This window comes from Ornithodoros turicata, chromosome 1, assembly GCF_037126465.1.
Source record: "Ornithodoros turicata isolate Travis chromosome 1, ASM3712646v1, whole genome shotgun sequence".
Classification (NCBI taxonomy): Eukaryota; Metazoa; Arthropoda; class Arachnida; order Ixodida; family Argasidae; genus Ornithodoros; species Ornithodoros turicata.
In genome coordinates this window covers 99,575,231-99,601,151 of record NC_088201.1, presented here as the reverse complement: position 1 = coordinate 99,601,151, position 25,921 = coordinate 99,575,231, and the positions used below count along the sequence as shown (strand labels likewise).

General features: G+C 48.7%; 1 protein-coding gene across 2 annotated transcripts in view; it reads left to right on the top strand.

Moving 5' to 3' along the window:
- The window catches only part of LOC135378508 (uncharacterized), a 131,899-nt gene extending 106,309 nt beyond the window's left edge, over positions 1–25,590 (top strand). For both annotated transcript variants that reach the window (XM_064611552.1, XM_064611551.1), the window contains 3 exons: positions 17,650–17,774; positions 21,751–21,970; positions 25,476–25,590. In XM_064611552.1, coding sequence (XP_064467622.1) covers positions 17,650–17,774; positions 21,751–21,970; positions 25,476–25,520 — 390 coding nt within the window. In that variant the 3' untranslated portion in view covers positions 25,521–25,590. The remainder of the gene's footprint in view (positions 1–17,649; positions 17,775–21,750; positions 21,971–25,475) is intronic.
- Positions 25,591–25,921: the final 331 nt, after the last annotated feature.

The following is a 25,921-nucleotide window of genomic DNA, read 5'->3' as shown; positions in this document are numbered from 1 at the left end:
GCTAAAGACGACGAGCGCCCAGCTCGCTGGAGCGAAAGCTGACCCGAGCGCGAACGCCTGGAATTAAATCACTTTCAGTTCTGACAGAACTAGCTGGTTGTCGGCTCTTTCTTCCGTGGCACCTTTGCCACATTTCTGGTGATCCGCGTTTGGACCTACGCGCTTCTGAGCTAATGGATCTACCCACTGGGGCAGTCCCGTCTCCCATGACTGACCCATCGACTGGGGACCGTGCCTTGCGCGCAGATGATCCTGCGATCTCGACAGCTGCTACGCCCCTCCGCCTACCTCCCTTTTGGCGACAAAACCCTCGCTCCTGGTTCCGGCAAGTGGAGGCCCACTTTTATCTGCGGCACATCCAATCCCAGCAGTCAAAATATTTTCACATCCTTGCTGACCTCCCTCCGGAAATCGCGGCGGAGTTGGATGACGTGCTCGCTACGGTTCCTCTTGAACGCGCCTATGACGTTCTGAAGGCCGCCATCTTGAAGCGAATGGAGGTGTCTGAACGCGCGCGACTCCAACAGCTGCTTAATGAGGAAGACTTGGGCGACAGGAAGCCTTCGCAAATGTTGGACCGGATGTGACAACTTCTTGGGGACTCTTCAACTGAAGCGCAACAGCCCCTTTTGCGTGAGCTGTTTCTTCAGAGGCTCCCCAGGCAATGCGAATGGTTTTGGCTGGCTCTGACGACCTAACGTTGGACAGGCTGGCTTCGTTGGCAGACCGAATTGCCGACTACTCCGCACCTCAGCAACAGCTGCCTACCCTTGCTGCGGCTACGACGTCCCAAGCCTCGCGATTAGATCGGCTCCCTTACTACTTCCCATCGCCCAAGGCGTCCTCGCCGTTCTGCTTCGAGATCCTCATTGCGCCGCAGTCCTTCGCCCGCTGCCCCAACACCTCCCGATGCCACCCAGACGGGGGCTCGTCTCTGCTGGTACCACCACCGCTTTCGCCATCGTGCCCAGCACTGTATCCCGCCCTGTGCGTGGCAGGAAAACCAACGGGCCGACCCCTGATGGCGGCAAGTGGTTCTTGCCCTGTTTCCAGCCATTTCTTCATCATTCGCGATCGCATTGCGGGATACCGCCTCCTTGTCGACACTGGCGCGGAGATCAGTGTTATCCCGGCTTCTGCTGCTGACCGTCGCCGTGCTCACTCTGGCTCTAACCTCCAAGCCGCCAATGGGACCACGATCAAAACTTACGGACTACGTTCCCTCACGCTTGACCTGGGCTTAAGAAGAACATTTCGTTGGGTTTTCGTCCTCGCTGATGTTTCGCAGCCTATTCTTGGCGCGGACTTCTTGGCCTTCTTTAGTCTCTCTGTGGACGTCCGCCACCTGCGCCTTCTCGACAATACTACGTCTCTACTGTTGAAGGGCACGTCCTCCTCCCACTCCCCGCTTGGCATCCGTGGCCTGCGTCCCACTTCACCGTATGACGCCATCCTAGACGAATTTCCTGACATAACCAAGCCCTGCAACCTCAAGGCTTCCGTCAAACACAGCGTTACGCATCACATCGTCACAACTGGTCACCCTGTGTCTTCCCGTTACCGTCGGCTGCATGGCGACCGCCTCACCATTGCCAAACGGGAATTTGAGCATATGCTCGAACTTGGCATAATCCGCCCGTCCTCTAGTAGCTGGGCGTGGCCATTGCATATGGTTCCCAAGTCCGACCCCGGCGACTGGAGGCCGTGCAGCGATTATCGGGCTCTTAACACCAGGACCGTTCCCGACAAGTACCCTCTGCCCCATATACATGACTTCACCGCCGACCTTGCTGGATGCACTGTTTTCACGACTCTCGATCTCGTTAAGGCTTACCATCAGATACCGGTGCACCCTCCCGACATCCCGAAGACAGCTGTCATCACGCCCTTTGGGCTCTTCGAGTTCGTCAACATGCCCTTTGGCTTACACAACGCCGCGCAGAGCTTCCAGCGCTTCATCAACGACGTCTTGCGCGGTTTATCATCCTTTTACGCCTACTTGGACAATCTTCTCATTGCAAGCGCCTCGCAGGAAGAGCGCATTGCGCACCTTCGGCAAGTTTTCACACGCCTGCAAGATCATGGCCTTGTCATAAACGTGAAGAAATGTCGCTTTGGGCAGCCGGAAGCTAAATTCCTCGGCCATCACATCGACCAAAATGGTATTTGACCTCTTGAGACCAAAGTACAAGCTATCCGTGACTTCCCTCGGCCGCAAACAATCCGTCAGCTCCGACAATTCTTGGGTTTGCTGAATTTTCACCGTCGGTTTATCCACAACTGCGCCCACATAGTACAGCCTCTCATCGACCTCCTTAGGGCTTGCAAGTCGGCACCGGCTCTGCTGGCGTGGTCGGAGAAAGCTGAGAGCGCCTTCTGCGCTGCTAAGGAGTCCTTGGCGCACGCCACCCTTCTTGTGCACCATCAGCACCCACTCGCTTGATGGCTGATGCCTCTACCACAGCTATTTGTGCCGTCCTGCAGCAGTTGGTTGACAGCAAGTGGCAACCGCTCGGATTCTTTTCCCGTCGCCTTCAACCGGCGGAAGTTCGTTACAGTACGTTTGGCCGCGAACTTCTCGCAGTGTACGCCGCAGTCAAGCACTTCCACTTCTTTCTGGAAGGCCGTGAGTTCCATATTCTGACGGACCACAAGCCTTTGACATTCGCTACACGGCCAACCGTTCCAGCTACTGCGAACGCGAAACCCGCCAACTTGCCTTCATATCCGAATTCTGCACCGACATCCGCCACATTCCCGGAATAGAGAATTCGGCGGCCGACGCCCTTTCCCGCATCAACGCTATTCCTTTCCTGCCCTCCCCGGTGAACATTGGGGAGCTCCGCAATGCACAAGCTCCAGATCCTGAGCTGAACGACCACCTCTCCGGCACTTCCTCTTTGGCGCTGCGTCCCGTGAGCCTCCCAGGCTTTACAAAGCCTCTCTTCTGCGACACATCTACGCCTTGCCTCCGCCCCTTCGTCCCCGAACACTTGCGCCGCCGGATCTTTACCCAGCACCATAATCTTGCACACCCCGGCGTGCGTGCAACGCACTAGGCCATTGTATCCCGCTATGTCTGGCCTAGCATTAACAAGGACGTTCGGGCCTGGACCCGGTCTTGCATGGCATGTCAGCGGACAAAAGTTCACCGTCATACCCGGACACCGACTAGCGCCTTCCCCACTCCCGAAACTCGGATCCACCATGTGCATCTGGATTTGGTTGGGCCGCTTCCCATCTCGCAGGGTAACCGATACCTCTTCACCTGTGTTGATAGGTTTACCCGTTGGGCGGAAGTGCTACCGATCCCCGACGCCACGGCCGACACCGTTGGTTGTGCATTCCTCTTCGGTTGGGTCGCGCGCTTCGGCTGCCCTGGCATCGTCACCACAGATAGAGGTCGCCAATTTACCTCCCGTAGCTTCGGAGCCCTTGTAGAGGAGGTGGTGTTCCCCTACTTGAGTCCTGACCGGCGATGATGGAATATCCCAGCGGGCAGATGGACGTGGCCTCACACTAGGAAGGTGCCGGTAGAACTGCTGTGCCAGCGCCGTAGCGCGTGGCAGAAGAGGCACGTCGTCATCGTCGTCACCGGGCCGTCACATCACTCCCCCCTCAGACGCGGAGCGGTGCATGCGGTTGAGGTTCTCGTCGATACCACGAAGAGGAGAATGATGACGGCTCGTAGATGGTGGACGGCTGGACATACGGCTTGTGCTTGTGGCTGTTGATGCAGCAGCAGCGGGATGGCGGGAACAAGAGCGATGCGATCCGGGTGGGTTCCAGTGATGAGATGTGAATGCCGATTGGTTGAGTGGTTGGGTGCTTGAGTGGTTGCTGATTGTCTGCTGAGTGCGTTGAGCCCTTGTTGACTGCTGAGTGCTGCTGAGCTGGTGAGTGCTTGCTGAGAGATTGCTGCAGAGCATTGATTGTTGCTCAGTGATTGAGTTGTTGAGTGCTGATTGTTGCTGGGTGAGTGCGTTGATGAGTGGGCGACAGTACCGCGACCGGTACGACAGCGTGAATGCCGGTTGCCGCCAGAGAAGTGCCAGGGAGGACCATCATGAAGCAGGTGGAGGCCGGAAAGTCAGCTTACTGTGGTCTCCCTGCGGGTCCCCGGTGGAACAGCGGTCCCGGTGCGCCTTGCCTGCTAGAGGGGGGTTTGCCGAAAAATTTAGGATGTTGCATGGCCGAATTACGCCGAACATGGTGTTCGTTGTTCGGGTCACCAAATGTAGAGGAGGTGGTGTTCCCCTACATGAGTCCTGACCGGCGATGATGGAATGTCCCAGCGGGCAGATGGACGTGACCTCACACTAGGAGGGTGCCGGTAGAACTGCTGTGCCAGCACCGTAGCGCGTGGCAGAAGAGGCACGTCGTCACCGGGCCGCCACACCCTCTTCTCTGCCATCGGCGCGAAGCATTCGAAGACCACGGCCTACCACCCTTCAGCGAACGGCATGGTCGAACGTCTGCACAGGCAGCTGAAAGCCGCCATCTGCGCGAGACGCGACTCGGCGAATTGGGTCGATCACCTGCCCTGGGTGCTCTTAGGTCTTCGCTCATCCCTCAAGCAGGACCTACGGTGTAGCCCCTCGGACTTGGTATTTGGTTGCCCGCTGAGGCTTCCCGGGGACTTCCTCAGCTCCCCCTCCCCCGCAACTCCCAGTGCTCATGAATTTGCCGCACAGCTTCGCTACCATTTCCGGCATCGTCAGCCCGTTTCCCCACGCCAGCCCACTAATAGGAAGATATTTGTCCACCCGGACCTCAAGACCTCTTCTCACGTCTTCGTTCGCGCGGACCACGTTAAGCCGCCACTCACCCCAGCGTACACTGGTCCCCACCGCTTATTGGCGCAAAATGAGAAGACGGTGACAGTCGACATCAATGGCCGCCCGGAGGTACTCACGAAAGACAGAGTGAAGCCCGCCTACTTCGACGCACTACTCTCTCCTGTCCATCTTCCGGCGTCGCCTCCACCTTGCCCGGTTCCCCGATCACTACCCTCCTCAAGGAAAGCCTCCTGGCATTCTCCTCTGGTTACCTACCAGTCTAGGGGGGGGGGGGCTGTAGCATCTTCGCCGCCTAAAGACGAAAAGCGCCCAGCTCGCTGGAGCGAGCGACAATGAGTGCTCAGCTGACCCGAGCGCGATCGCCTGGAATTAAGTCACTTTCAGTTCTGCCACACAACTAGCTGGTTGTCGGCTCTTTCTTCCATGGCACCTTTGCCACAAGGTAAGTGGTAGCGAAGCTTGCATTGCCCACCACGTCTTCAAGGGCGGCCATGATAAAGACCGTCAGCGCCATACATCCGTTGCGGGGCCTACTACAAATTCCGCCATAATGACGTCACCTGGTACATCACCGTTACGTATAACGCGGGGCGGGCCGGGCGCTCGCGCTCCGCGTTCCTTCCATCGCGATGTCGAGCCGCGGAACGTCACAATCGCTGTTGAAAGCAAATCCAAGAGCAAAAGCTCATGAACAATTTGGAAACAGAGAAGAATCAACACTAGCGGCATGCGTGCAACAAAGGACACAGGAGACCAGGTGGGGGCCTGCTTTCTTTTATCACAGGTAAATTCCCCATGCCGTTGTAAACAGTATAAATACCCACGACAAAATAATGTGCAAAATAACCAGTATGACAGTCCATGTACTGAATAATCACGAAAGGATAATGTGCAAATTCTAGCAAACACAGGTGGGGCGCAGGACCTTAATGTCCAATCGATGCTGCTATAGCTGTCCTCATGCACATTTGGAGCTTTCCACATATCTCTCCTACAAAGAAGGCGGAAGTGAACATATTTGCACTTGAAGCTCACATTATATCATATTTGCATACTGTATGGTGCTATGTCTGCCCAATTTTTTTGGCATTCGTAACGAATGCTATGTGGGAATTAGGAATCACAAGTCAATTAGCTCAGTTTAGAAGTCAGTGATCCTTTATCTTGCAAAAAAGCCACAATAATATCAGCTTCCAGCAATGACAACCTTGTTCAGTATGTACACACCCTGTTGATGACTACTTCTACTTGGATTACAACAGCATTTTTGTATTAAAGGCATGTCAAAGCACCGACAATGTTCTGTGCTTCTGCTATTTTGTGCACATTTTGCCTTGTGGTGTAGATTTTCAAGTAGATTTCAAGCGTACATACTGGCGGTTGTACACACAACTACAGAACTCAGCGCAGGATTCATAATATAAAATTACTTGCTAGGGATCTATGTACACAGGTATGCACTAAATACATATATGAAAGGGTGGGCAAACAGCTGAAGATCCGAAATAGAAAATCCATGCTAAGAATCTATGTACACAGGGATACACTTAATACGTACCAAAGAATAGGCAAACTGCTGAAGGTTCAAAATAGAAAATGTATGCTAGGTATCTATGCATAATAGGCACAGACTGCACTTTGCATGGCTGTCAAAATACAAATAACACAGTAAGGAACTATGTGCAAAAGTGCTCTATGACAAATCGTATGCTACACAGGAATGAAAGAATTACAAGAGATCATGTGTATTGCTATATTAAAAACATGCATATTGCATTAGTACACACATTATTCGCTCCCCCGATTAAATTATTTTGTTTACCTTCGTAGTTTGCCCCTCAACAACCACGCTCGCATGTGTATCATGAAAGGCGCAGTGTTGCTAACACAGATTTGGTATTTTTTCCCGCCTTCGCTACAATTTATATCTACCTTGGAGCAACAGCATTCCTGGTGTGCGCAACAGCTGCGTCAGCCGGGTAAACCATAACCATAAGCAGAGACAGAGCAGTGTCCCTCAGAGTTCCCATGCTGCTTTGCGCCGCGCGCTTGGTGGCGCGCACATCTTTTTAAAATTGTTGATCGAGTTTGATTATACCGGGTGTTTCACGAAAATCCCCCGGCTGAATAATTCATGAACAGGTTGCGCCATCGAAGAAATTTCTTTTTGGTAAAGATCCATGAGACATGGGCTATGAACTGAGTAGTGAGCGGCTCATTTGCACACGCTCACTAATAAAATAAACATCCTAATTTTTAAATTCTATTTCGCACGCTTACGGAACCTCTGTTTTACGCATCGGGACCTTCAGCGAAAAATATTGCAAGAAAAAAAAAAGTGTCGACACTTAGTGATTTTTCCGAGTAATTAATTGGTTTCGGTTTACATATTTCTTGCGCGGAGCAGTGCACCAATGCGCTCTTTGAATCAGCTATCCGGCTGTCGATTTCGTGTTCATCCGCCTGGTTGACACACAGGGGTGACGAAAGATAAGGAACAGCCGCAAGACCGCAGGAGACGCTTTGGTGTTCCTTCTCCTTCTCTACAGGCTCCGCCTCCCGTTTTCAACGAATTGGGCGACAACGTTGTCATTCGGGATGATGGTTGGCTACCAACCATCATTCCGAATGACAACGTTAGCGACAAACGCATTGGTGCACTGCTCCGCGCAAGAAATACGTAAACCGAATCCAATTAATTACTCGGAAAAATCACTAAGTGTCGACACGGGTTTTTTCTTGCAATATTTTTCGCTGAAGGACCCGATGCGTAAAACAGAGGTTCCGTAAGCGTGTGAAGTAGAGTTTAAAAGTTAGGATGCTTATTTAATTAGTGAGCGTATGCAAATGAGCCGCTCACTACTCAGTTCATAGCCCATGTCCCAAGGATCTTTACCAAAAAGAAATTTCTTCGATGGCGCCACCTGTTCACGAATTATTCAGCCGGGGGATTTTCGTGAAACACCCTGTATATATAAAAAAGGGAAGACATTGAATTCGTCACCTGACGAATTCTGCTACTCCCACAAAGATCCCCTAAATGAACGGAAAAAGAAAGATGATTGCGAAAGGGCAGGTCCATTCCCTATACCCTGGCGTCCGTATGGAGTTCTGTTGCAGCGAATGGGCCAAAGTGGCACAATACAGCAGACCTGGTCAGCACAGTTTTGAGGTGGTGGTGGTGCTGGCGAAAGGGCTCGTCGTGGTCGGCCTCACAGTGGTGGGCAACGTCACGACTGACGCCCTGGGGGCATGTGCGTCCTGGACCGACTTGTAAGGGAACTGTGCTAATGTATGTCTGAAGGCCCCTCGTCTGAGGAAAACCCACGAAAAACCCCAGACAGCACCGGGATTCGAACCCCTGCACCTCCCAGTCTCGACGTAACATGGCCGGCACGATGACCACTGAGCTACGCGAGCTGGTACAGTTTTGAGGCGGGAGAAGGCGGCGGTACATCGGGATCGCGACACGGAATATAGGGATTTCTAAGTTTGGATCCCGGGACTGGATCGGGATTTTTTTTTTCATTTATCCCCTGGATACAGGGCTACATCCACCTGCACATCCGCAAATATCATTTATTATGCATTACATCACACATCACATTACGTCACAAATTATGATACAGTGCGCGCTTCCTGTCATCCCCCACAGAACATGCCAGTGGAAGAAGGAAAAAAAAAGGCCACGTATTAAATCGAGCACTAGCACCGTGCCAGAATATCGACTTTGCATCTCTTCTTGTCGTCTGCTACAGAATATATTGTGGCTGCACCCTAAGATACTTATCGCTGTTAGCAGTGCACGAGAAGACATGACGTTCAGCACTTGTGCTTATGCTGCAACTAAAATCAATGATATTTTTCGCGTCTTCCGTTGGAGTATTCTGAGGAATGTCATTCCTGATAGTACAAGGACTGGTGCGCTTTGCATTTATTCGTCCACAGTAACAGTTGTGTTCTCGTCTGGAGCAGCCGAGTCTAGTTTTCTAAAAAGACTGTCCCCAATTTCTGTCTTCACTTTCAAACGTATTCGTGACGACAAAAAGAAGTGAGAGAGACAGAGAGAAAATCTGGCAGTATTTTGTGTAGCCTTTTGCACCGGAAGGCTCCTTCTGATTTCCTAAGAGTTTTGATGCTACTTGGGGTCTGTTCTCGGCCATGGCTTGCGCGGTTCACGTGGGTGGGCAGATTAATGTTTTCAGTGTGGTTCGGCTTCTGACTGCAAATTATATTTTTCGGTTAAGGGATGCTTGAAACCAAAGTCACTCCATACCGCCTAGTATTCATTGTCAAGAAAGCCAATAATTTATTATCCCGAAACCACGAGATTTGGCCTCGCGAAATCCCGAGAGATCGGGACATAAAACTTGCTGAAATCCCGGGATTGGAACCCTACTTGCGTGTACTGTCGGAGGAGTGGCGTGAGTGGAGCAGCGGTATAGCGGTGGAGCAGCAGAGCGTCAAATGAATCGTCGAAAAGAGGAGCATGGTCCCAGAATAGTGCGTAACTCATTGTCGTGGTGGGGACGGAAAAGGAATCTGTAGCTCGGATTTTCTCTTGGTCCAGCGAGATTCCCGCATGAGACACGAGATGTCCCTGGGCTTTCATCTTGTCGTACCAAAAGTTGTTTCATTGAGTTGGAGACCAGCACGCGAAAGACAGGGAGAAAGGGTATGGAGTCGTGCGAGGTGTTCTTCGAAATGTCGAGGAGTACACAACGATCTCATCCAGATAAGAGAGGCATGTTGTCTAACGGTGACCGTGAAACACTGAGTCCATCATGTGTTCGAAAGTCGCTGGGGCATTGCATAGGCCGAAGGGCGCGACATTAAATTCATAGAGCCTGTGGAAAACAGGACAGCGGGTAGGAGTGACTATGTTTAATGGCTGAGTAACAGAAGAATATGGGGTCACGAGATGATGACTGCTTCGTTGTCATCACAAAGATTTAACAGGCTGCCCGCCGCGGAAGGCGTTAACGGGCGGATCGTCGACTAATGTTGGTGATGCCAGCAATATGGGTACGAATAGCGCCGTGCAGTGGTGAAACTTGCAGCCATGGCGGAGCTTTTCGCATTAGTTGAGATTCCGCTGGCTTCCACTGTCGGACTTCACTGATGACGGTGATGTTCTTCCTATAAGCCTTCAGACAATATGTCTTTCCAGCAGTATGTCGTATACTGATAGATCTGTTGCGCAGGAATCGTGACCTGTCTCTAAGGCACCTTGCAGTACAGCACACGACTGACATGACGTCGTGGTGAAAGGATATTGATAAGATTGCTGTAGGAAGGAGGTCCCTGTCGATGGAAGTGTCATCCGACTTATAGCATGTGGTCAGTGGTTGCTTGCCGACGCACTCGACGTCCCCTTGAAGCAACGTTTTGAAAGACACTAATGATCTTGGCCGTATTTCTTCGTCTTCTGGCTTAGGCCTCGCAGCTGGATCGGGAAGGAGTCCTTCAGGGTCTTGTACCATTTGCCCTGTCAATTTCTTTCTTCTGGGTAGGAACTTGTTATCAGGTACCCTGGTCCTTCTTTCTTGTTCGTTATTATCTGCTATCACTGTTATTTCTGGCGTTGACAGCAAAATGCTGTTCCGCGTTTCCGCTCCCTGTCTTCCATCGTTTGCTTCGCGTTTTATGTCCGAACCGATGTTCTGCCGTCTTTCCACGTACCGTCTGTCTTGATCTTCGTGCTGCGCAAACGTCTGCAGCGTTTCTGAAGCCTTCGGTTCTTCAGGCTGCCCTTTTGCAGTCTGAGGCGTTTCAATGACATTTCCTCTCAAGTCTTCACTGATTCGCTTGATTGCTTTAGGTTCCAGGCTGTCCGTAGGCCTGCCAGCCTTTGTGTTATCTTTCCAGGTGGTAGGTCAACGTACTTCGGTTCTGCATCTCGTAGTTCCAGAGCCGTGCGTGTGTGAGTACAATCTTCTATCACTACATCGGTATTGAGATACTGCTGTTGGCTTGGCATCTCGCCGTACAAGTTGACAAAGGTCAGTTCCGGATGCTGGACTATGTCGTGCACTACAGGCAATATAGTAAACGTTGATGGCACTTGTGCAGTCGTTGATGCAGTCCCGGGCGCCGCGCGGTTGCTCGCTTTTGAGGTTGACGTTGAAACTGAGACATCACTTGTTCTTGCCGCTAAGTATCTTTTAGCCTTGAAAAGTGCAGTTTCTATCTTGTCTTGAAGAACTATTTGTGTCGTGAACTCTTCTTCAAATTCGTCCTCGGTGAGCATCAATTCTATCTCGCTGTCAGTTTGTTGGAGGTGGATGTTTAATCTGCGTAGTTGCTCCATCCTCACTTGGAATACGATTACATCTTGCAGTTCTTCGGTGGATCGTTTGCGTTCGAGGTCGGTCATTAAGATTATCACCTTCGTTCGCAGCTCCTGTCGCTTGTGGATCAGATCAAATCGTTCCATTATGCCAAGTTAGTCCTGTCGTTACCCACTGTTGTCTTCCCTGTCGGTTGAGTCGTTCAGGTATGTCAGGTTCCTAAGTCGATCACGTTCGTCGTTTGTTAAGATCCTGGTCACGGCACCATTTTGTGGAAAACAGGACAGCGGGTAGGAGTGACTATGTTTAATGGCTGAGTAACAGAAGAATATGGGGTCACGAGATGATGACTGCTTCGTCGTCATCACAAAGATTTAACAGAGCCCATTTGGCGTCGCAAATGCTGTCTTCTCCTTGTCTTGTTCTGCCATCGGAATCTATTAATACCCGGATCGTAAATTGAGCGATGAGAATAAGCTGGTATTGCGCAAGGAGTCTAATGCATCGTCGATCCGTGGCATGGGTCCTTTCGCGCAGTTTTGTTTAGACGACGGGAATCGACGCAGAAGCTAATGCTGCCGTTCTTCGTGGTCACCAGAACCACATGAGAAAACCCTGGGCTGGCAGCCGTGCGAATGATACACAAGGGCAGCATGTCTTCAACGTGCTTCTGCCCAGTCATCATCATTAAAACAAAGTTGTTGTAGTAACAATACCACAAACGTTATCATGACGCATATTTTTTTCCTGGCTTGGAAGTGAACACCCATTTCGAAAATTAAATCTCTTCGTTTCTATGGTCCCTTCCACTGAGGGTCGTTCGCATTGACTCAGTTTAGGTTGTCAACGTGACGGACCGAGTGCATCGAACGCTACGCATCAACTCGACAATGCTGTGGAACAGCAACTTGTTTGTGAGATGACGAATGATGATGACGTGATGTGAGTTTCATCGCCATGGGCGATACTCTACCCCACTGCTGGTGGTGAAGTGGGGCATGAAAGAATGAGCCCCTTCACAATAAGGATCGAAGTCCTCTGGTGTCCAAAAGAGCTTTGAGAACAGAGTGTTGATGGGCTGGATTTGGCCAGGGGCAAGGCAATTTGGAGGGAGAGAGATAGGGGTGGCGACAGTCCAGCTCATTAAGAGACCCAGAGAGTGAGGCTGGAAATGGTTGGTAGTGTGGGCAATGAAGGAGAATGCGCTCTAGATCTTCTAGAGCACCATAGTGACAGAATCTGGGGGAATCAACTTGTCTCAAGCGGTAACGCCACTGAGCTGTAAAAGCCACATCAAGTCGCATTCGATGAATTAATGCAGCATGTTGACGACAGTATATTTCGTGGAATGCGGAAAGCGAGCGTTGGATTAACTCTTCTCAGCATAGATGGGGGGGAGGGGGGTGTCAGTTGTCCATTGGCTGGAAGCCAGGGGCACCACGATGCGTTGAAGAATGGAACGACGGTCACCTCTGAGCAGCGCAATACTCGTGAGTCTCCGTGACGAGAGAGCTGCTTTTGCAGCGCTGCCGGGCTGTTCATTCCCCACGGCACCACAATAGGCTGGACCCCACTGGAGTTCCAGCCTATGCCCTGCTTCGTACACAAGGTGGTAAGCCAATAAGTGATCCGTCACTACACTCTAAAATCTGTACCTGCTAGGTACCCGACGAAATAGGCAGTTCGTAAGAAACAGAGGGTCCACAGACGGTGCGCCTTCGAGAACTGTCTCATTCATGAGGTTCGGGCTGCAGCGTGAAAGTTTTAAGCGGTACATAGCGGGTTTCTGAACTCTCCGACGGGTTGAACCGCCTAACTGCGTCGTGAACCCCCTGTGAACCTTCTCCTCTCGGCTACGGAAAAAAAAAACAAAAAAAAACAAGCCGATGTGTATACCTCATGAACTTGTCACCAACGGAAGCCAATCCTTTGCTTTAGGACCCGGTTGGCAGTGTTCCAGACAGCCGCTTGCTTGCGTCCGTGTTTTGTCATGTCGTCGGGCCGGCGTGGTCTGCATGGTGTTGTACGCGTTTCATATTTCCAGACTGCAACGTGCTTATGTGGAAAGGCACTGGTATGTACCAGAACATTTTGTTACTCGCTACTTACTACGCCCTCACCATTGAAATTCTTTGTCGCAGGGATTAAGGGAAACGATGTTGCCTGTGTTGATTTCCAGACTGCAATGGGGGGGGGGGGGATATAGGTTTATTGCAAAGAAAAAAACAAAGAAAGAGGGGAAAGGTTAGCCTGGCTCCAAAAGCCGACTTGCTGCAAAACAAAACTGCAATGCAGACTGCAATGTGCTTGTGAAGAAAGGCGCTATTATGTAGCTGGATCTTTTTTACTCGTTACTCGCTACACGGTCACCATTCATATTCTTTGTCGCAGGGATCAAGGGAAAGGATGCGGCCTTCGTTCGGTACAATAACCACTGTTTAGGGTTTGTCTTATGCAACAACTGTTTTGTTACGCCGATAAAACTTTGCGTGTTATGGTATGTGGCATCAGGAGGAGCCTGGAAAACGTAATGCAGATAACAAGTGAGCGTGGAAGCCTATCTCCGAGAGGCGAGTTTGCTGATCGCACTTGTTTATCTCTCCCATATTGATAATTGGTAATTATAATAATGTAATAATAATTGGTCTCCCAGGTAATTGATTAGCTCGTTATTTGAGCTTTGTGTCATGTACGCACATAGATGTGAACACTGCTTCATTGCTTGCTTCGAGAGAAATGTTATGGTATGTGGCATGGTATGGTGTTATGGTATGTGGCATCAGGAGGAGCCTGGAAAACGTAATAACGTAACGTAACTGTTACTGGAAAAAAGTGTACCAATTGAAAAATAAAATAGTGTGTATTGTCCTGGACGGATTTATGATGAGCACTGTTTTTGAATAAAGCGAGTGCGTGTGCTTAGAAATAGTTTGATGTTGGTTTTCTGCTTTGTTCAAGTGTTTCTTTTTGCTTTTTTCCCCCTTGTTGTCTGACAAACATGCGCTGACATGCCCAGGCCTGTTCTGACATGCTTTCCTTCTTGTAGTTTTTTCTTTTTGAAAAGAAACATTCTTGACGATGTCGATAGTGCTGCCTTGAATGGGAGTAGAGCTAGGACGATTCTTAATAATTTTGCGATTCATTTAGTTCAGAGAGTAACCGCGAGGGGGACAGGTGTGTGACTTTATTCAGGAGGAATAAAGCGTCATTGCTAAAAACGCTGCTCGCACCTGAGAAACCGTCAGACAAAACTCTCGATGATTTGATGAAAGTGCTACGTGATCACTTGTCCCCGAAACCATCGGTGATTGCGGAGATGGCGAAGTTCCACAAATGTATACAAGGGGAGGCTCAGACTATCGTCCAATTTGTTGCTGAATTAAAGCGACCTGCGCAGGTTAGCAAGTCTCACCTCCAGAGAGTGACTTTGATCTTTCTTCAGGCCTTCTTTCAACGTCCGGATGAACCTCGCTGCCAACCCAGTACTTGATGTGTGGTAGGGCGCCGATGTTATGTGTTTCACGCCATTTTGCTTGAGAAACATCTGAAAAGACTCCGCACAAAACTGAGGTCCATTGTCTGTGACAATTGTACCCGCGATACCCCATCGCGTAAACAGTTCACGCACACGCGCACACTGTAGCTGCTGCGGTCGTTGACTGCAGCACAAACACCTCCGGCCACTTGGAGTGCGCGTCCACCGCGACTAAAAAGTTCTTACTCAAGAAGGGACCCGCGAAATCGAGGTGCACACGGTCCCATGGTCGAGCCGGCCAGGACCAAGGATGAGCCTTCGGTGGTTGAGCGCGTTGTTCCTGGCATTCGTCACATCTTTTTACCATCTGTTCCAGCTCGTCGTCGATTCGTGGCCACCATGTGTAACTTCTTGCAATTTCTTTCATCCTGACGATTCCTGGATGTCCGCAGTGCAGTTCGTCAAGCACCCTCGTGCGCAACTTTGAAAGCATCAGGACCCTCATTCCCCACAGGATGCATCCTTGATGCATTGTTAGCTCTGTCCTGAGAGAAAAAATACGGTTTCAGTGCCTCATCATTTATAGTTGCAGGCCACCCCTTGGCAATAACTTCCGCCACCACACTTAGTACTCGATCGCGAGCAGTTTCTTTAGCTATTTCTGTGCAGTTCACAGGGAAACTTTCAAGTCCCAAAGAGTAGATCACACTGACTTCGTCCTCGTCGTCCTCCTGAGTCCCTTGCAACGGCAGATGAGAAAAACAATCCCCTTCTTCAGGCATTCTTTAACAGCGTCCATCCATGCTGGCCCTCTGCGAATAGAAAGACACTACAGTCATTATTCAGTTAGCTGCCTGACTCTCGGATGGGACGGACATGTCTTGCTGGACAATTATTTTGTTTTTTCCTGTACAGTAAGACTTTGGGAATGAAATGCTTAATTCCTACAATCTCCTCTTATGTATGGTGTTTTGCTGCAATAGCTCCCTATACAATCATTATAGTAGAATAAAGGAAATAATCTTGGGATAGTGATTCAATAAATAATAGGTCCCCTGTCTACAGCATACGCGTCCTTGAGCCACCCAGCTGCATGATGACGTCATACCGCGACACTATTGTTTCAGGTGGACCATGTCCAGAGGAGCATTAGTGGAAAAAAAAGTGTAGCCCTGAGACAATAGGATGACGTCACGACCAATGAGCAAAGCCTGCAGGGGGCGCAAGGTTCGGGCTGCAGCGTGAAAGTTTTAAGCGGTACATAGCGGGTTTCTGAACTCTCCGACGGGTTGAACCGCCTAACTGCGTCGTGAACCCCCTGTGAACCTTCTCCTCTCGGCTACGGAAAAAAACAAAAAAAACAAAAAACAAGCCGATGTGTATACCTCATGAACTTGTCACCAACGGAAGCCAATCCTTTGCTTTAGGACTCGGTTGGCAGTGTTCCAGACAGCCGCTTGCTTGCGTCCGTGTTTTGTCATGTCGTCGGGCCGGCGTGGTCTGCATGGTGTTGTACGCGTTTCATATTTCCAGACTGCAACGTGCTTATGTGGAAAGGCACTGGTATGTACCAGAACATTTTGTTATTCGCTACTTACTACGCCCTCACCATTGAAATTCTTTGTCGCAGGGATTAAGGGAAACGATGTTGCCTGTGTTGATTTCCAGACTGCAATGGGGGGGGGGGGGGGGATATAGGTTTATTGCAAAGAAAAAAAACAAAGAAAGAGGGGAAAGGTTAGCCTGGCTCCAAAAGCCGACTTGCTATTCCCGCGTAAAACAAAACAAAACTGCAATGCAGACTGCAATGTGCTTGTGAAGAAAGGCGCTATTATGTAGCTGGATCTTTTTTACTCGTTACTCGCTACACGGTCACCATTCATATTCTTTGTCGCAGGGATCAAGGGAAAGGATGCGGCCTTCGTTGGGTACAATAACCACTGTTTAGGGTTTGTCTTATGCAACAACTGTTTTGTTACGCCGATAAAACTTTGCGTGTTATGGTATGTGGCATCAGGAGGAGCCTGGAAAACGTAATGCAGATAACAAGTGAGCGTGGAAGCCTATCTCCGAGAGGCGAGTTTGCTGATCGCACTTGTTTATCTCTCCCATATTGATAATTGGTAATTATAATAATGTAATAATAATTGGTCTCCCAGGTAATTGATTAGCTCGTTATTTGAGCTTTGTGTCATGTACGCACATAGATGTGAACACTGCTTCATTGCTTGCTTCGAGAGAAATAAATGCTTCGACATGATTCGTTTGCTTTTTTTTGGTGTCTTTGTGGCGCCGAGGCGCCGACGGTTGAAAATTCAACGAGAGGACAGGGAAAGGGTAACTTCCGGAAAACTTCCAAAATGATAGGGTGATCTGTACCTCTTGATCTTAGCAGGTAAGTGGTATCCACTAAATCAGGGGTTACATTATTGCAATTTTTTTACCCTTTGAATAAGCGGTAGCTAGACGGTACCAGATCTAGAGTGTAGCTGTGTGGATGAGCCTTGTATGCCAGCATTTTCTATAGCTTGCAGTGCAGATTTTCAGTCATTGAAGACTGCCCATTCCCGCGGAGTGAAATCAATGGCGTGCTGCAAAAAGGAAAGGATGGCATAGAGTTCTCAGGACGCTTCCCATCATCCCTTCCACAAGTGCAGTGGTGCAGTGTACCGCCATAACGGCGGTGAATGACCCAGTACATCATCTTCCCATTTATGTGTGTACGTGTCCCAGCACACTATGGCTATGCTATGGCATTCACGTATCGGCTCCAGGAATAATGGTTCCCGCTATATATGTGGGTACCACGTATCCTCTGGTTGGTGGTAGTTCCAGGGTCGTGCTAAATAGTATTGCATTCGAATCCTGTAACGAATTGTGCTGTCTGAGGTTTCCGTTGGTCTTTCCGGCGGGCTTTGGAGGCCGGCGCAGTTCCGGATGAGTCGGACCAAGACACCGTACTAACTCTCACGTAGTATTTCTCCGTCTGTCCACCTCTGCACATCGCTCGTTGCCACAGTTGCTTCACAGAGCTTTAACGTAATACAGAAAAAGTGATGGCGTATAGCTACTTCATATTTTTTAGGGTACCTGGCTCATCTCGGACCAGTGGGAGAAACTCCGAAAGTTTCAACAAAGCGTCAACTTCAAAGTGGGCGGTTCCTTGATGATCATTGGAACATACAAGAAGACTGCCGTAGGAGATGACAAGTGAGCATCAGAAGCGTGCTATACATGAGTAAACATAAACAGGCCCCCGCGACAACTTCCGGTCCATCCGCGACTAAGGACGATCGGAAGCAGCGGCCATGCAGAATTATACCTTTCGCTTTCCTGGTTTGTTGAAAACGGGAGGCGTACGCCTTTTTGTGGCAGTTTGAATTGCCACGAGAAGGCGTATACGACCCTCTCTCTCCTCAAATCAGAAGCGATAACTGTGTCAGTCGGCGCAGTGGTTGACGTAGAGCGTGTTTGTTGTGAAACCGGAAGTTTTGGCACCATACCAGAAGTGGTGAAAACGGCATGTGTTGTTCACGTCCAAAAATTCTTCGGAAATAGATCTGCAAAAAAAATCCCCATGGCTGTGACCCTTGGGAGTCTTTGTTGATGCTACAAACACATCTTTATAAACGTGGCCACGAAATGTTGCTATCCTAAAATAAGCATGACGTAACGCGAGCATGTAGCTACAGAGCTATAAGTTCGGGCCCATACCCACATGCGGTATAGATGTGCGGAACCGCCATGCTTGCCGCACACATGCATGCCGCCCCAGCTATACCCGCGACCCTACACAGGTACATCTCGTCAGACGCGAGAGCTTCTGTGATCGCGACTGAGAAGATGGCAAATGACAGCCAAGTCCAAGTATTCACTGTAGTCAACGTTCTGACTTCTCATATTTGAGCGTTTGTGAAGTCAACATCAAAGACGCACGAAACGCAGGCTTTGCGTTCACTCGCTTTGGCGATAGCGCATTCTTTTCTTGTGAACAATGCTTAGCTTTCACCGCCCTGACACTATGGCAATCAGTATCTTACACCCTACGTACCTGTACTTCCAAATTGTATTCTACTTTCAGATCAGAAAGTTTTAATGCACCACTTTATAATGCAGGCAGTAATGACATTTCGCCCATAAATTCGACGGTTGAGAAACGTGATCTCCGCTGCGCCATACCTTCCAGTCGACTACGCTGTCAATGCTCTGCTCTCCACTCTTAACCTGGTACCCTTTAGTAAAGGGTAAAAAATCGCAATATTTTACCCTCTATTTCAGAAGCTACCAGGTACCCTCTGAGCAGTACCTTTTATAAAAGTTACAAGGAAACCCACTAATTAGAGGTTACGGCCTTCAATCCAGCACCTGCCCGTAAAGGTTACGCCAACGTGCGGCTTTTTATACAGGATGTTCATTTTTATTCGCAAGAGAGTAGCGCTCATTTGGCAGGTGGGTTATGTGAATTTTTGCTAATTAATCGATCCGTAGTTACAAACACATGCGTCAGGAAATGTCGGAAATGTTTGTAACTACGGATAGGTTAATTTGCAAAAATTAACATAACCCACCTGTCAAATGAGCGCTGGTGTGATGGGAATAAAAACAAACACCCTGTGCGTGGGATATGGACAGACATTTACAGAACACACCAAGGTACCAAAATGAACCAGCAGAAAAGGAGATCTTGAACATATGTATATTAGAAAAACAGAAGTCTGTCGAGAGGTGACACATTGTGCACAAGTGCGATTCTGATGTGAGGAGAAACCATGATCGCTTTACCATGTATGTGGAAAAAAGAACTATCTTCTAAGTGAGAAGCAATGCATAAAAGTGCGAGGAAGCCAGCGAGTCAAAACAACTGACCTATGTTTGCTAAGCTGAACAGACCCAACGAAATGGAGAATTGCAGCAGAAAAAAATTTATTCCACATTCGTGTTCCAGAGGCGAGCGCAAATGGCAATACAGTATTACATAAAACGCACACAACCTTGAGGAATATGAGTGTATAGTAACGCAGGAGACACTACATTACTGCGTTATCAGCGTTGGAGGCGCTCTGGGACGAGTTTGTGAGGTACTGCACTGCGCTGGTGACGGTATGTGAACCTGCATGTGGGATCCTGGGAACAAAAGTTTGGGCAATGAGAATAACATTTACGGAACCATTCAAATCCGTACAAAGCACAAGGTACAAAGCAGCATAAATGCGGGAAGGCGTTCACTCTGCGATTGAGTCTTAGAATATCGTAAGAATACAACAAGTAGGAAGCTGCGAATTATATATCTCGATGCATATATCCGCAGCTCGCAAAATGCACGCTGGTGTATTGACTTGGCGACCGAGTAAGAGCAGAAAAGTAGCAAGCGTAAGTGGCGTTCATATGCAGGACCGCAAAACGCTTGCCATAATCACAACAAACATGCGCTAAGAGCTCTTGCTATCAAAATAACGCACGTACCTAGCACAAAATGTACACTTACCCAGTGTATGAAGTGTGTGAATTAGGGCTGCGGTGGTGACGTTCGTTTTCGGTTATATATTCTTTGCAATCTTCGCACTCACTACACTTTCCCCTGAGAACACCGAAAACATCCTTGTTTGCTAGCGACATCTAGCTTTTCCGTTATTCCTGACGATACTATGATAAACGCGAGGAAAACCACTGATTAAAACAGATCACACTTGTTAACGGACGGACGACGAGCGTTAAGCGTTTCAAGGAAACCGCTCTCAGTGTGGATAGACCTAGACCAGGCTCGACTACGCAGCGAAATCGGAAATCTTGGTGGTTGCGGCATTGACAATGGTTTTCCACCCTTTAGAAAGAAACATACTATCAGTATTCCAGGCTGCGAACTTATAATCTGTGTTCATACAGTATTGATAACATGTAGTCGACGTATAGATGACGCTGAAACAGATAAAAAATAACAGCGTAGATTCGCAACTGTCGTCTCGAATGGGAGGCTGAAACGCGGCATTATGCTGCAAAACAGAAGGAAAACAAACGATAAGAAACTAACAAAGAAATTATCGTTGGAGATTTCGCTTAGAAGTTACAGTGCCGGAGTAGAGGGTACATTTATAAGTTACAACAAACTGTTTTTGTTTTTTCCGAGATGTAACTTCTATTCGTGTTGTAAAGACATGACCTTGGTCGCTTTTAACCTCTAAATATACGTTACAGTGGTGTAACCTATAAGAAATCTCGAAATCTACGTCTATATAGAAGTTACATGTTTCTAAAAGTTACAATAAAAGGTACGGGTTTAAGAGTGTCCGCGTGGGAGGCCGGAAGAAAACGAAAACGCCACCAAAGTTCGGTTCGCCTCCTGATTGGTCGAGGACATGCGGCATGCCGCCAAAACTCGTGCTTTACGCGGTTAACGAAAAGTTGTAAACGTAGGTGGCTTTCCCGCCCAACGGCAAGAGCACATTCTCCGCATGTGGAAACCGGGCCCAACGAGCAAAACAGCTGGCGTAGGACAATCGCGATGGTACATACAGACGTGTTTCACGGCGCTCCTTTAGGCTGGGAAGTGTCTCACTTGACACGGCAGTCTTTTCGTTTTACTTTAGCTGTCGTATAGTGGCACAGACAATCGTGAAAGTTTAATAGGAATCGTCATGTGATGACGGTCGAGTTAGCAAAGAGCACTTGGATGTTACATAGGGTGATATGTCGTGCACCGTAACCGAATGTTCTTAATTGCTCCTAAATATGCTGGGGCCAGCATCATTTGCAGTCAACGTGCAAGCTCCGTGACACTACGTTAAAGTGCATGCGTGGTTGCGCGTAACACGGGCTCTGATATCTTCTATCCTAAATGGCCAATTTCCGAGTAACCGTATGCGCATGCGCAGCCATCTGCAGGCGGCCGCCATGTTAGTTTAGGGGGCCAAATCGGTTGAACTAATAGGTTGAGGAGACTTTTCACTTTTAATCACTAAAATGTGCTTTCACTCTTTCCGCATTCTTCTTGCAATCTTCTCTTGCTACTTTCCCACGCGACGTGACAATTTTACGGTTTTTAGTTTAAGCATCGCTATATTTACTTGGGTAAAAAATACGACGTTCGACATTCCACCGCTATGGGCGACGCGTACATGGAAATGGCCCATTAAAATTGTTGCCAAACAGCTAACGCGTGCAGTGACCGTCCATACAATTTGTCCTTCAGAATGTCGCTGGCCTTCCAGCAGCAAAGCAAGAGCGAGCTCATCCTGCTAGACCCCCCAGCCGAACAGACGGGGCACGTGGAGCTCTACTGCACCATCGAGAGAGGTCAGCTACTTCTCACTTATCAAGACAAGGTCACTACGTGCATGCACGACATCGACGAAACGAGGACTGTGCAGTTCAGTGTGAAGCAGAACTTGGACATCAGTTCTATCGTAATGGTGGGTTCCTCTCTGCAACAGTATAGTATACTGCAATGGCTGCATTGCACCGAATTTCGGAATGCAGCTCTTACGTGGTCTACCGTACATACTCGCTTGCACGCTAAGAACAGAACTTGACCGCATAGCACGCTGTGCCCCAACTATTGCTACGAATGGTACTGTTGCCGTTTCTGATAAGAAGAGAGATGGGGTCGTACGTCTTTTTGTAGCAATTTGTAATTTTTGATAATTCAAGCAAACAGGCGTACGCCCCCTATCCTTCGTGGCAATGGTTGGCGCAGGCGCGCTATGCGGTCAAGTTATGTTTTTACAGTGTAGCGTCACGTCATGCATGTGTTCATTATGCGAAGGAAGCCGGCATAGCCCTACGGTGATGGCCGTCATGCAGAAGTAGATCAGACGTCGCCCTACCGAGACTACGAGCTAAGCATGCGAGTAAACACGGTATTTTCTAATATACCACGATATAGGGGTTGCTCATGTTTCATGCTTCTGGGCCTGGGGCATCAATGGGCACACATGACACTTCACACAGCTCCTATATGAAAACAAGGAAGAAGTCATGTTCTTCAAATAGACAGGAACAGCAAACGAGTAATGGGGGAAGGCATTGGCGGACAACATTACGTTTGTATTCAAATTTTGCTGCCTCAATTCGATTGCGTTTAAATTTAACTTCGGGGCGTACTAAAGGGAGCAGCAGGCTTCTCTTGCATTGTGCACTTCTTTCTCAGCGGTTTTGAAAATCGCCTGCGAACGCTTGTCTTGGCATACAGATGTGTGCATCTGAGTGCCGTAATGCATTGACGAAGAGGCTACAAGAGGCGAAAAAAGTTCACGAAACACGCGGGTTGCGTACTTTCCCTTCGGCAGAGCACCCTAGCGACGAGCGGAAGAGGGCTCGGTCAGAGGGGTGGGCGAGTGCGCAGACTGCGATTCACTGTGGAAGTTTCGGTATCCCTTGAATGTGCTCGCGAAGTGATTTGGATTGGTATCGCTACCGGCGCACCTCTCCACCCCCTGTCGAAGTGAACATGTGTACAATTGGCAGGCTTTAAAGGCGCATTGAAATCACTGTTAGCACTGCTCGCAACGCTCCTCCATTCACCAATAAGTCTACCAGAATCCACTATGTTCTTCGAACAGTGTCTCGTTGCTGCGCAGTTTAGTTAAAAAGTCCCTTAAAAACCAATGGTGAGCGGTGCATTATGACCATAAGGTTTCATTCAGTCCTATTTCACTACGTGATTGAGTTAATCCAATCTGCGTGGCGTAGCATCATGGCGAGCAGTGACCCATCTCCTACTGATAATTCGTCTGGTTGTTCATCGACACGGCGTTTCCGTGACGTGAAAGTCACTCAGCTACATATGAACACGTTGAAGGTGTTTGTAGAGGGCGGTCATATCAATCTAGGCCATTTTTCGCGCCGTTAACCTACTAGTTACTAGTTCTTGCGTAGCAGTGCGTGTCATAGCCTCGCCACACTCCGCAGCCCAACACAGAAGAATTATGGAGGGATTTCTCTGTTAATTGGTTATTCGTTAATGTTTCCGCGGTATTATCTTGGAGACGTAGAACGAAATTCAACGAGGGCTCTAACGAGACGTAAGGCGTCAGTGTAGTTGGCACTGCCGCTTGCCTCACCCAACATCGTTTTAAGGCAAAATATGTATAGAGAAGGTAACGATCCTCCGTGTCCAAATCCAAGAAACCCGAGCCCAACAAGGTCACGAGCCCGTGGCACGAACGCAGACATCGCATGGCCATCGTCGTCTTCCGCTACGAATATGACGTGTCCGGTACTAATGTGATACTTCTACGCAAGGGCGGGATCTATAGTATTTCACACTGTGTGAAGATCCGGAGATCCGGAGAGCACGGAGGTCAACTTCATTTGGTAGGTCTCTGGTGCGAGGCGATATTATCATTTGAATTGCGTTGAACCGAAAATACAGCAGATACAGCGACAGCTGACGGAAGAGATAAGCTGCTCGCACGAGAGATGTTATCATACTCACATCCTCCCCGTCGGTAAATTTGGTGTGTTAGTATACAAAGGAAAATATGCTTTGAAGCGCGGGTACTTGAAGTGTAACGGTAACGATCGCTACGTGAAAGTAGTCGACACCTTCGGTGCGAAAACTATGAGCGCGACTGGGAAGAAAATTGTGACGAAGGGTAGTGACGGGCTCAGGCCATCGAATAGATGAATTTTCTGAGATTGTATCTGTACTGCATTACCCTGCACTCACTTAACCTCACATTGGGGGATAATGTATACCCCTAGAGGATAAACCGACGATAAAGGTATGACCGTGTCAATAACTGGGGCCTCTTTGGGTATAAATTTAAACCTTCTGAAAAGGTATAAATAGTTTGTACCCTGGTGGAGGTCTCGAATTCGTAGCTCTTGGGTATACAAACTATACTGCTAGAAAGGTATTGTAATCCAGTTTGCAACAAATTTTTAGTCGAGGAAATTAAAAAGCCGCTTTTGGAGGGAAGAAAAGCAAGAAAAAATAAAAAAAAAATCTTGAGGCACGCGAAGTACAAACGTATATTCACAACATGCGTGTAAACTGAAGAGCAAAGCTCGTGCACATTATAGTGATTATATTCCCCGTGTAAAACGAAATGTCGAATTAGAAAGAAACGTTTCAAGGAGCAAGACCGCTTCGCGAGTTTAGCAGTGGGAGCATATTTTACGAAAAAATCCTTCCCGGAAACAGCACCGGAAAGGATGCTGCCCCGACGACCTTATACTGTATTGGCCGCGCCTTCAAGGACACGACGCACCCGGGGGCGGGCCGCGTTATCAAGGGTTATTATATTAAGTGTGTATCGGGAGATACAGTTACGGGTCAACAAATAGTGATATACTGCTGGCGAGTTGGCAAATTTTGGAACAGACTTCGCCTGGCATTTTCTGACCCAACCTTGTGTGTGACCTTGGGGTTATCACCAGCCAGTGGATGATGCATTAGCTAGGCCAGCGTTGCTCGTATAAGTGACATTAGTATCTCTTTTATACATTCTTAAGTCTTCTCACCGCGTCTAGAGTCACTGGGTGATTCAGACGCTTACACTGTGAGGGAAGGGCGGTATCCTTCTCGAGCTGCGCAGTGGAGAGGGGTAACCTAATGTTTAAAATAATATTGTTGTGGGAGGTTCGATCGTCCTTGGAGCCCCACACTGTTAAAACAGAACTTCACCACATAGCATGCTGATAGCCAGCCATCATTCCGAGTGATATCATTCTGTGTATTGATTTGTTGAAAATTAGAGAAGGCACCTATCTGGGACACATTATCTTGTCCCAGATAGGCGTCTACCCCCTGTTTTGAACAAATCAGGACACAGAATGATATTTTTTGGAATGATGGTTGGCTAGGAGCGTGCTATGTGGTGAAGTTCTGTTTTAACAGTGCACTGTCGAAAGTGGAGAAACGAAAATAGGGCTCGAAATAAGCTTTTTTTTTTTTTTCATATTCTCTTGCAGAGAAGCGGGATGATAAATGCTGAATGCGCACCACTCCCGGACTGATAACCAGGAATGGGAACCGAAACCGGAAAGCTGAACACGAAACCTCAATAAAACCTTACTTTTTGCAAATCCTAACTGATCCCGACGTTTCCCTACTGCTGCACCGATCCGGAGCTGAAGTTGTTACAGGCAAGCGAGAGCGGTTCAGGCGAACTAGTCAACAGGCGCTGTGCATAACTGTCGGATCGCGTCCGCTATTTCTGATCGGCAATTGTCGTTCTCATGGCGCTGTCATACGGGTACTTCGAATGATTGTTCAACAGCAATGACCATCTAACATTTTAAGCACCACCGACGTTGTCCCACTGCCCCACGGGCTGATCACGTGGGGCCGATGTAATAATCCTTGAGCGTTTGCCGCGTTGCACGCATGTCGTCTTGTGTCTGTTTGTACCGTCAGC